Genomic DNA, 12984 nt, shown 5'->3' with positions numbered 1-12984 from the left:
AGGTGGGAGGATGATGTCACAGTCTCAACCTCAGCCAGTCAGAGGAAGCTTTGTATTCATTCAGAAACTACAAAGCTCCCTGTGAATGGTTAAGTAGCTCTCAGTCTGACTCAATTTTGTTCCAGGAACGGGACAGGAAGTCACCATACTGCTCCTGAAACACATCGCTGTATACTGTATGTAGCTTAGGCTACATACAGTTTTTACAGTGCTCACAGCCGATGCATGTATTAATGAAGGAAATAGTTTGTCTAAAGCAGCCTGGTCCAAAAAAACGATTTAAAGTTCACTAATACATGGAGTTAGGCTTTTATTTCTTCGTCTTTAATAGCTGAACTAAGCAGGGTTGGAGCAAAGGTAAGGCTAGTGTGTGCTGTTGAGAAGAGGGGTATTAAAGCAAACCTGTGGCTTTGTCCTGTATGGTCAATGCACGGGTCTACTTTAATCCTGTTACCACTGCAACACAATGACTTGATGGGAAATCTTTAGGTATGATAGATTTACTGACATTGTCATGCAATATCTTAGAACAGTGGTTCTTAACCTGGGTTCGATCGAACCCCAGGGGTTCGGTGAGGCAGTCTCTGAAAGACAACAGCAGAAGTCACACTGATTTGCAGTAAATATTCCATTATTATGTTTTTGTGTGAAAATCATGTTTTAGTGGTATTGTTCTTTAATGGTTTTGTTCATTTTGTGCACCTATGTATAAATATATACCTAAATATATACCTAAATATATATATAAATATATATAAATATGCTTTGAATTTGAAAAAGATCATATCTTATTTTTCCAATTATGAAGGGTTCGGTGAATGCGCATATGAAACTGGTGGGGTTCAGTACCTCCAACAAGGCTAAGAACCACTGTCTTAGAATATCACTTTAGAATGGCCATGTGCAAAATGGATGCAGTAAATTATATGGGGTGACACTTAGCTAATAGTGATTAGTAGACACAGAAAGCAAAAAAAGACAGCTCAATATCCCAATATCCAAAAACAGCACTACCAACTCTTCCCAAATTCACAAGCAAGAAACATCCTACCAATCTAAAACACCCACCAACTGCTGTTTTCACTGTCAGTGGCTTCTTAAAATAAGATATCGGCTATGAGAAACCAATTCTGAAAAGGTATTCAGCAATTTTGTTTTTTTCTAGCGCAACTGGTAAAATATTATTTATTGCATCTACAGGATTCAAATGCAATAACAATAGGCATACCTACCTGCCAAAAGTTTACTTTTTCTTCAACTTCTTCAGCCCCATCATTGATCAAACATGCCAGAGCTTTAACTGCCAGCAAGCGCCTGGCATCAAGGCTTAGTTTAGACTCCAGAGCAATCTGTGGGACAACGTCTGATGTCTCACTACATTCTAGATAAAAAGTCACTTTGGATGAAGTGCAGTTAGTGTCCTGAGGTTTAGAGATGCTGTTATCTTCCTGTACTCTATTGTCCTCAGCAGTGCAATTACAATCAGTAGTGTCCCGAGGAGTCATGCTTGACATAAAAAATTCGGAGTCTCCTAAAGCTGATTGGCCACTGCCTGCTAGTGAGGAATATCCTAACGAAAAAGTACGACTTCGCTGCATCTCTTTATGGAGCTTCAGTCTGTGAAATAGAGGGGAACCATCTCTGGGAGTTTCAATGCTACCAGCTTTACTCTGGCTCCAGAAAAAAAAAGCTGCTTTTCCACAAGGTTCTTTGTTTGACCGTGCTGAAGGCATAAGGTCCGCAACCTCATGATTTTCAAAACAGTGCTTTACCCTTATATGCGCATTGATTTTGCTCAAAAAGGACATCTCTGCTGGCTCTGTCCATGGGGTTTCACCTTGCTCCAGGAGAATTTCAGCCTTCTTTAGATCTGAGTCACTGTAACTTAAACGCTTCTTTAGATGAGACAATGGCTGAAGACATTCTACGTTCCTCCTCTTCCACAAGGGGTCAAATTCCTGTTCACTGGTTAATACTGAATCATGAACTACATAACAAGCTGGGGTTGTAACAGAATGAGCTAACGGATCTCCGGTTTCAATTTCACTAGCTAAAACTTTATCAAGTTGCTCAGGGGAAAACTGAGAAACAGTCTTTTCGATCTCAGCAGAGAGATCTGGAACATCTGCGATCTCCTTCTCCACCACCTGCCGGTTTTCCACTAGGTTTATCAATACTCTACAAACCAAGTGGACAATTTTTGGCACATATTTGAGATGGCGAGCTTCGTACCCGTGAAGTAAGTGCTGCTGGCGGATCAAGTACTGTGATAAGGTGACGGCGTGGGCTTTTGGGTCACAGCAAGCAAACACATTGTGCAGAGGGTTCAGAAACTGAGAGAACTCGCGGATACACAAGAGTTGGACTCTGGTCTGAATAGCATTGTGTCTCTTTGCACGGACAAACAAAATAGCTTGATCTGCAGTCATTCTTGTGGCATATATTAAATAACAAGCAATTAGCACCCCTAGGGAAAAAAAAAAGCATGTTAATAACAAGCTTGCCCAAATACCAGACGTAACCGAAAATATTAATTCTAGGTAAATGTCTTGCTTAACCAGAACAGTTGTTTGTTGAACGGTTTAATACAGATTAACCACTTGACCGCTGCTCACTAGAGCTCTACTGTGGCAAAGTGGTTCGTTATCGTCTGGTGACGTAGACCTACGTCGCCAGACACTCCCCTTCCTTGGCGGCGCACGCGCGCCGCCGGAGGCTCGCTCCCGCTGTATTCAGTCGCAGCGGGAGTCGGGCCAGGGGAGGAGCGGCGGTCATCACCGCCGCTCTTCCCCGATCGTTGAGGAATCGAGTGTGGAGATCCGCCCGCTTGTGTAAACAAAGCGGGCGGAACTCCTAAGTGACAGGCAGGGTCAGATTGCAGGGTTCAGCATAGCTGAACCTGCGATTTGTCCCTGTGTCACTCAGTCACCTCCCCCCACACATGTCAGTAAGCACCAGGCATACATTAACCCCTCCCTCTCCAATAAAATTAACCCCTTCCCTGCCAGTGTAATTTTTACAGTAACAGTGCATATTTATAGCACTGATTACTGTAGTAATGTCACTGGTACCCCCAAAAGTGTCAAAAATATCAGTCAAGGGTCCGATTTGTCCGCCGCAATATCGCAGTCCCGCAAAAAAAATCGCAGATCGCCGCCATTACTCGTAAAAAAAAAAAAAACACCAAAAATGACAGAAATCTTTCCCTTAGTTAGTAAACGCAATAACTTTTGCACAAACCAATCAAAATACGCTTATTGCGATTTTTTTTACCAAAAATATGTAGCAGAAAACAAATTGGCCAACAATGATAAAAAAATTTAGATTTTTACATTTTTGGGGGGGGTTTCATATAAAAAAATTTTTTTTTTATAGCGCAAAAAGTAAAAATCGCACAGATGATCAAATACCACCAAAAGAAAGCTCTGTTTGTGGGAAAAAAAGGACGTAAATTTCGTTTGGGTACGGCGTTGCATGACCGCGCAATTGTCAGTTAAATTCGCACAGTGCCGAATCGCAAAAAGTGGCCCATACGTAAGACAGCAAAATCCTCCGGTGGTAAAGTGGTTAAAGGAGTACATAAACATATTCAACCTGTTATGTTACAGTGAATATCTGCAAAGCAAAGAGAGTATATAGGTATTGTAAGATGGCTATGTCGGGCAGCAAGGTGGCTAAATAGTTAGCATTTTTTTCCCCACAGCTCTATGATTCAGATTCCAACTCCCACCAAGGGCACTGGAGTGCTTATACTCTTCACGGCTTTTATGTAGTCACACTGCTGGTACTACTGAATAGGGACTACAGACTGTAAGCTTCTCTGGGACAGGCACTGATGTGAACTATTTAACCACTTGATCTCCAGAAGGTTCAACTCCTTTCATGACCAGGGCATTTTTTGCTATTTAGCACTGTGCTACTTTAACTGGAAATTGCTCGGTCATGCAACACTGTACAAAGATTAAATTCATATCATTTTACACACACCTACACAGGTTGAACTGGAGTGACTATTGTCTTTATTTAACCTCAACTACTATGTAACTATGCATGTAACAAATAAGAGCTTTCTTTTGGTGGTATTTAATCTTAACTGTTTTTTTTTGTACATATAAAAATACTGAAAATCTAAAAAAAAAATATATTTTTGCAAAATGCTACAGCAACTTATCAGTGCTATATGAATGAGCAAAATTAACAAAATTACACATGAGCAGCAAAATAACAAGAAATTTTTTTTTTTTTTTATTACTGAGCATCATACTGGTCTGTTCAGGTGAATTAAGTTGAGAAGAAAGTCCTATTGGTTGATCAGTTTATCTGATACAAAAATACCTAATTACAGTATACTGTACATCCAACGCTTATGTAAAAAGAAAAGCACTTGGCAACGTTTATGAAACTATTTTAGAATAAAAGCTGATGAAAAGATTGATATGACTGATAAACAGACACCGGTGAAGACGACTAATGCAGACCTTGTTAATTTTAGGGCAAGCCTGTCTGTATGTGCAAGTAGTTAAAGGATAACTATATTTTTGATACAATGGTTCCTTCATTAGTTCCCCTCACCCCTCTGCGTGCAGCCCAACAGTTCAAATACAGCGCTTAGCATAAATGAGTTACGACCCTTTTGAAAAGTACGATTTTAATTAACATCTCAATGAACACAAGAACAATTTACAAAATTTTGACAAAAGAAAGCTTTATAGAACATTTGTTTAGCTCCATTACATGAAAGTAAGGTTAATCTTCAGTTTTACTCAAATTAGTTGATGCAAAAATGAATACACCCAACAAAAAAAACTACTACATCTAGTATTTTGTATGACCTCCATGATTTGTAAGGACAGCACCAAGTCTTCTAGGCATGGAATGAACAAGTTGGCGACATATTGCAATATCTATCTTTTTCCATTCTTCAAGAACGACCTCTTTTAGAGCCTGGATGCCTGATGAAGAGTGATGCTCAACCTGTCCCTCCAGAATTCCCTAGAGGTGTCAGATTGGGTTTAGATCAGGAGACATATTTGGCCACTGAATCATCTTCACCCTGTTCTTCTTCAGAAATGCAACAGTGGCCTTAGATGTGTGTTTTGGATCATTGTCATGTTGGAAAAGTGCGTTGCGTGACGACCAAGGGCACGGAGTGATGGTAGCATCTTCTCTTTTAATATACAGCAGTATATCTGTGAATTCATGATACCATCAATGAAATGCAGCTCCCTGACACCAGCAGTAATCATGGAGCCCCACAGAAGGACACTGCCACTACCATGTTTCAGTGTAGACACCATGCATTTTTCTTTGTACTTCTCACCTTTGCAACGCCATACAGTTTTGAAGCCAGTAGTCCCAGTAGTCTTCTTCTTTTTCAGCATGGTCCCTGGCAAATTCTAGGCATTTTGTGCATGGGCTTTAGGAGAGGCTTCCTTCGTGGACGACACCCATGCATGCCATTCCTCTGCAGTGTACGCCATATTGTGTCACTGGAAACAATCACTCCACTTTGGTTTCCTACTTCTTTAGCTAACTGCAGTGAACTTGCATGGCAATTTTCTTTAACTCTTCTCATCAGAAGTCGCTTCTGTTGAGGTGTTAACTTCTGTGGACGTCTCTGTAAGATGGTTGCAGTTCAATCTTTCTTAAATTTTTGTATCACTTTTGCTACAGTATTCTGACTGATAAGTAATAGATATCGGCCTGAGGAAGGAGCGCATGCTCCGAGAACGCGTCGCCGGCGCCCTGACGTCATCACGCTACCGGAAGTGACGACGGATCGGCTTTTGAGTGTCCCCGGGACCAGGAAGAGTGGCCAGCTACCGCTAACAGCCTGCCGACCGTTACCGCTCCAGCCATCCTGATCCGACCAGAGTGTTGTCATGAGCTTTTATATTTATTTCATTTGTGAGTACCCCTTTTTCCATTGATCTTATTCAATAAATCACAAGTTACTGCACTCAGAGTGGCGCCTGTGTTTCCTCCCTAGTTGGCTCCAAGCAATCTTCTACTTGTCACTAGAGCTGCCTCAGGAGTGCACCTTGGGATTTTTTATGGACTTCTTTATGGACTTTCTTATGGACCTCTTTTATATATGGACTTATGTATTGTCCTTTAATTCTATTGACAACCATTCGGTATTGGTTGTTGTGTTTAGTGATACTTGCAAAGTCCCTGGTAATACTTTCATTGCCCGTTGTGCGCCAGCTGTTTTTAGTTTGACTGATAAGTAAAGCTTTGCTGATCTTCTTGTAGCCTTCACCTTTCTTGTGTAAAGAAATTATTTTCTTTTTCAGGCCTTCTGACATTTCTCTTCCATGTGATGCCACTTCTGACAGCATGAAATGGGAAAGGGTATTCTTTGTTAAGTAACGCCCTTTTAAACTCAACTTTCTACTGGACACCTGTTTAATAAATAACTAGACTCACCTGTAGCTGAATTCTTGTTAATTAGGATTTTGTTGTCCAAAATTTAGCTTTGCTCCTAAGACTTTCATTGGGGTGTATTCATTTTTGCAACATGGTCTTGAATGAATTTGTTAGGAAAAATACTTTTTTGTGTGTGCCAATTAACAAATCTTGATTGCAATCAATGGCCCGCATTTGTGGGAGTATTTTGTAGTATAGTGTCCCAAAGAAAATGTTGGTTCTGAAAGGAAAGTAAAGGTTTTCTGACAAATCTGTTGGGGTGTACTCATTCATGCTGAGCACTGTATGTACCTTATTTCTCGATCCAGTGATCTTTACTGTGTGGTCTTGAAGGGTATGCACACCATGGCCCTCTACATTCTTATGGGTAAGCTGTACTCAAGCTGAACCACTGAAGGCCACCATGAGTACAGTTTACCCATAGGAATAAATAAAGCCATGGTGCACATGAGCACCAAGAGGAAGATCCAGTAGAGACATTTGTACTGGGCACTTTAAAGGGCCATACAAATGGATTGAGGAGGAAGCGAAATATTTAAGCAAGTAGGCTGCACCCGGGGGGGTTGGGTGGGGGGCTGGGGGTAATAATTAAAGGACAGTTGTACCAAAGGTACAATTGTAATTTAGAGGGGTACAAATTATTCCCCTATATTTGCAGTGGTGTATTTCTAAATCTATAGAAACACCAATCTAACGGCATATAATGTGTGAATCTGCCTTAAATGTATTAATAAATTAGCTCTGTCCTTATGTTCACCTCCTGTAAACTTCTGCACAACAGCACTCAGATTGGAAGACAAAAGGTCAATACTCTGAAGCAATAAGGATTTTATAGCTTAGCATAATGATGTGAGTCTGCTTACAAGAACACAGAGCATGAGGATAATAATATCAATGTGCAGCCTGTTCTTTATTGTCCAATATGCTGGCTGAAGGTGTGGGGGGGAAACAGAACTCCTGCATCTACCATTCCCTGTAGTCACCTTTTAGATAGATGAGCATCATTACCATGATTTCTAAGGAAGAATGGATCTAAACTGTGCAAAACGAGGATGTTTGCAGTTCTAGGCATAACATAGGATATACGTTTATAGTATATATAGTACACAACTAAGATCCAAAGATTTTTTTTTGGTGGGGTTTTGCTTTACCCTGCCTTACACATTAAACACTGTGTGTATAATCAAACATCCTAACAATCTTTTATATTGTTGCCTTGACTGCACCCAAGTGTATGAATTATGTTCAAAATATAATTACAGCAATGGAACTTACTACCATTGTCTGTGGACTTGCTCAAAGATAACGTCTCTTTAAACTTGTCTTACCTGTCCTTCCTAGGCCGGCATGGCAGTGAATTGCTACTTTTCCTTCTTGTAAGGCAAATGACATAACTTTCACCATATCAAGAATTGTGGTCAGGGAAGCCACACCGTAGTCTTTCCATCCAAAATTGTAAAAGTAAACTGAAAGAGAGGAGTATTTTATTACATTAAACCAAAAATAAGTGACTTCTGCACATAAGGTGGTGCGTCACAAGCACTGTACTCACTGCGTCTAGGCTGCTACAGGAGTTTTATCATAATCTATTTAATATAGCATGCAGCTCACTGTCATAATAATTAGTAATTACTAATACAAAACCATTATGTAGGGTTCCTATAGTGGGGAGCAGATGTGGAAAATCTAATCACAAAAGGCTTGTGAAACAATTCATCAGCAAGATTAGGTGACAACACAAAAGCTTATAAAAAGGTTAAATTGTCAGGGAAATCAAAATAAATGAAGAATCAACCTCTTAAAGTGGAATTCCACTCAAAAGTGGAACTTTTGCTTTAAGGCCTCCTGACCCCCTGACATGCCACATTTGGCAAGTCACTTTTTTTGGGGGGGAGGGGAGCGGGTATCTAGTTTTGACAGGTACCCGCTCCCACTTCCGCTTGAGCCGCCTAGGTGGCTTGAGCGGAAGTTCTCCTCTCCCCCTCCCTCCCTGCAATCTTCTGGGACACCTCACAGGTCCTAGAAGATTGCCGTCCACTCAGGATGCGCAGCGTGACTCGGGCATGCTCACAGCCGGGTGCCCACATTAGTGATGCCGGCACCACGGGGAGAAGAGGGAGACAACCAAGGCTCCCGCCAGCTGTATCATTGGACTGTGGGACAGGAGAGTGTGTGTTTATTAAAAGTCAGCAGCTACATTTTCTGTAGCTGCTGACTTTTAATAAACACAAAAACCAGTGGAACTCTGCTTTAACATGTTTTTTCGGAATTTCTTAAAATTTACTTTCGTAGGAGCCTGGTAAATAGTTTTGGTGGCTTGAAATAGTTGTTGAAACTGTACGTCTATACCACCATCACTACTAACAATGATAAATCATTTGATAGATCAATATTAATTTATATAACAATCAATTGGTGATATAACAATTCCACATTTCAACAGTATACAATTTAGGAAGATGGAAACTTTTTACTGTTTCCTAACTTTTCTCAATTTTTCTAATGGTGCAATAATAAAGAAGCACCAAGTTACATTTTTCTTTTTGCAGTAATTTACTGAAAAAATGATGCTGAGTGTGCAACACTTTCCTTTGCTTTTTGGTTCCAAATTCCCAAATGTATATTATAACTATAGGCAAAACTTTTTTTTTGCAAGTGAAAGTAAAAGAAAATCCCAAATTTTGGGTTGTCCCCAGAAATGTAATACAGGGGAAATCTTCCAATGGGGACACTAGTTATAGTAAACTGGGGGATCCCAAATAAATTCCCTGAATTTGCAGGGATTTCATCTCACTTCCTGTTTGGCTATGGGACTGGAAGTGAAGGGAAATCTCAAGCAATGGGACACGGATGGAGAAACAAAAAATCTGACAAGGGTTATAGCCCTCTCTTGCTCTATCCAAAATGAAAAAAAAAGTTTTGCCTTTAGTTCAACTTTAACAGACAGTATACACTCTAACAGTGTTAATTTTGTCAACAAAAATATTTTCATGACTAAATTAATACTGGTACTGGTGATTTTAGTCGACTAAAATACGAATAAAACTAAAATGGCATTTTAGTCAAAAGACTATGACTAAAACTAAATCAAAATTTGACATCAAAATGAACACTGCACTACCACATAAGAATAAGTAGGCAGCATCTACTGAGCTGCTGAAAGAAAAAAAAAATAAGAAAAAGGATTTTCTTATATATTTTTTCTTAATATTTACTGTTGGTAATATATTTAGGTAATATGTACAATGGCATTACAGCCAATAGAGTTTACAGTTTGCTTTTTTTTCTATTTTAAAGTTGAACTTTTGTTCATCAAAAAGCCTTATTTTTGTTATGTAGTATCTGTGTCTGTAGTATTTGATCAAACCTTAATACCATATATAATATGTTGTTAGATTTTTACTCCAGGAGTATATAATGAGTTTGACAGTTCTAAAGTAATATGAGTTTGTGGACAACTTACCATCACATCTATGAGTTTGTTGGATATCCGATTCCAAAACCATGTCCATGAATATGGAGTTCCCATCATCCCCCTTTGTGGCTATACCAGCTTCCACTCTTCTGGGAGGGCTTACCACAAGATTTTGGATAGTGTCTGAGAATTTGTGCCCATTTAGTCAAAAGAAGCATTTATGAGCTCAGGTGCTGATGTTGGAAGAGAAGACCTCATTCACAAACTGCATTCCAATTTATCCCAAATGTGTTCATTAGTGTTAAGGTCAGGACTTTGTGTAGGCCTCCCAAGTTTCTCAACACCGCACCATGTCTTTATTAACCTGGCTTTGTGCACAGGGGCACAGTCATGCTAGAACAAACAGTTGCCACAAGGTTGTAAACACACACATAACTAAAATGCCCTTGTACTGTATGCTGTAGCATCAAGAGTATCCTTCAGTGAAATCACCTGAACTCTATAATTTGTGGAAGTATTCACATAACTTTGGCAATATAGTAAGTGTTATGGGGAGACGTTCCAAACTATTCACCATATAGTGTACTGTGTATTGGGGAAAGCAACCCCGACCCTACAGCTGTGGTGAAAAGTCACATGAGAACTCTAAAGGCCCGTACACATGATAAGAAAATCTGTAGGGAAAATTTGTCCGACGACCGATCTGTCGATTTTCGGATTGTTAGTATGGTGCTTTCGACAGCCAACTCCGACTTTTCGGCTGACAAAATCCTGATGTGCAGGCTATAAAATTTTTGTCTTCAGTCAAATCAACATCCGATTTTCGTCTCATTAGTACAGATTTCGACGGAAAAAAATCTTAAGAGCAAGACTAGGCATCCTCGGAGACGAAAGAACACATACAAAGCAATCCGACACATGACATCACTTCTGAAGTAGAATTCTGTCATACGGGAAAATTCGTATGAAAATAACCTCTTCACTTTCCACATCAGACTAGCATGCCACAAAAAACAGACGAAAGATCGTTCGATAATCTGATCGTGTGTACGGGGCTTAACACTCATGGGCATGACTCCCTGAGGCAAAGACATGCTGGGCTTTGTAGTTTAACTACAGCCAAAGTTGTCTATCCCTGGTGTATATAAAACTTTAGGCATGACAAAGGATTCCCAGAGCACTTTGGGTTATGCAAAGAGACACACAGCAGAGCTGCTTTCTGTGAGGAACCATTTGTCTGACTGGAACATTGGTCTGAGGCTCCTGATAAGGCATGAGTTACTGCTGAGTTCTTATGTCAACAGAGAAAACCGAAAGCCTTTAAAAATATGAAATTAGGCAGGCCTTACACGGTGCGAAAAGAAGTACACGCGATAGCCTCATCAGCGCAGTGCTGACAGGGGAATCCAATCTGCCGAGCAATTGTCTGCTCCCAGCAGGGGGGAGAGGACAGTGATTATTGCTAGCGGCTATAGCAGCTGCTAGAGATAATCGCAAGAGAATCTGGCAGGCTGGTTGTACCCACGTTAATCAATCCATCAACTTGGTACATTCAAACCTTGTATGGCCAGCCCAAAGTTGGCCAAAAAACTGACCAAATCCCCACATCCACACATTCAACATGGACAGAAGAATCCTCCCTGCTGTGTGTCTGCATTCTGACACTGAGGAGTCTACTCCGCTATCAGAATACACAGATCTGCACTGCAGCCTATTGCCTGAACTAATCGGACGGGAAAATATCAATAGGGCGGTTGAACAGAAGATGTTTGAGTGATTGACTTCTGATCAACCACAGTGGCCACATATAGATCGAAATTCAACGGGACCCTGCTGAACCGGCCAAATTTCTATCCATGTATGGCCAGCCTAAAGCTTGACCGGCTGGCTCAAGAGCACAAAGAGAAAAATTGTTATTTCTGTTCTCTAAGTGCAAAAAATTACTTGTTTATTCTTCCAAAAATCTTGTGAGCAGATAACATCCTGTGCACTCTGTTCCCAGCTATCTCTGTGGACTAGAGAACACCTTCCTCATACTATAAAGAGGAGAGGGTGAGATCATCTGTGGTTCTGTCTTAAGGGGACAACGCAGCCCCCCATAGATAAAGTAGAGCAAATGAACATTATCACTCTAGGACATGAAGTGCATTGCAGCCAGCAAATCTTAAATGCACACTATGATTTCATACAATTAGTAAAAATAAATTAAGCAAAGCCAGAATACTGCTTGCACATTGTTAATATAACAGCAAGATTGGCATTGTTTAAAAAAGTCGAAATGTTTTTCGAACATCTGTGACACCACAGTGAGAGAGTGTACTTTCCAATTACATGTAGTAATGACTTTTGTTACCGACTGCTGGATCTTACACAACGGCCCCTTAACCCAGTGCCCAGCAGTACAAATTGATGCTGTTTATAATTAATGAGAACAAACAGCAGGATCGAACTTACTTTCAGCTTCCATAAAGGCCTCTGGAAGATACGTGAACCCACTTTCTTGCTCTAAAGAATTCCCGCAGCTTGCGTGCTCCCCAGGACGTTGCAGGTTAATTACTGTTTTTATTCCACAGCTTCAGAAATAGAGGTAAATAAGAAATATTTAATATCCAGGTCTGCCCTATTTTCATTATAGCGTTATGTACAAGATGAAATGTGTGTCAAACCAATTAGGCAACGAAATATAGCTATTGCATTTTTAATTTCTTCCCACAGCACAGGAACATGGAAAACTCCAACTTTACCAACCACCCATCCACTGCTGTCCTCTGCTCAAAAAAGACACATTTACTGTATATTTGACAGCTGGTGTCACACACTCACACACACACTGTATATAGTATATAAATTGTATATATATATATATATATATAAAGTCATGTGAAAAAGTAAGTAGACCCTATGGAAATTGCTGACTTGTTCAACATATTTGAATAGTCAAACATTAGACCTTCACTGAAGCAGTGCCTACACATAAAGGTGATGTACTTGAACAAATGACACATTGGGAGAGATTTACTAAAACCAGAGAGTGACATATCTGGTGCAGCTCTGCAAAAAAACCAATCAGCTTCCAGGTTTTATTGTCAAAGCTTAAATGAACAAGCCGAAGTTAGAAGCTGATTGGCTGCCATGCACAG

The 12984-nt window shown here is 40.2% G+C and overlaps 1 protein-coding gene across 3 annotated transcripts in view; it reads right to left on the bottom strand.

Moving 5' to 3' along the window:
• The window catches only part of PTPDC1 (protein tyrosine phosphatase domain containing 1), a gene marked incomplete at its 5' end in the record, with an annotated part of 164202 nt that overhangs the window by 32996 nt on the left and 118222 nt on the right, over positions 1 to 12984 (bottom strand). For all 3 annotated transcript variants that reach the window (XM_082266075.1, XM_082266074.1, XM_082266073.1), the window contains 3 exons: positions 1233 to 2467; positions 7758 to 7895; positions 12299 to 12417. In XM_082266075.1, coding sequence (XP_082122201.1) covers positions 1233 to 2467; positions 7758 to 7895; positions 12299 to 12417 — 1492 coding nt within the window. The remainder of the gene's footprint in view (positions 1 to 1232; positions 2468 to 7757; positions 7896 to 12298; positions 12418 to 12984) is intronic.

This window comes from Pelophylax lessonae (assembly GCF_965119305.1).
Source record: "Pelophylax lessonae genome assembly, chromosome: 8".
Taxonomy (NCBI): Eukaryota; Metazoa; Chordata; class Amphibia; order Anura; family Ranidae; genus Pelophylax; species Pelophylax lessonae.
The sequence above is the reverse complement of the archived record's forward strand: the minus strand, read 5'-3'. Positions and strand labels throughout refer to the sequence as shown.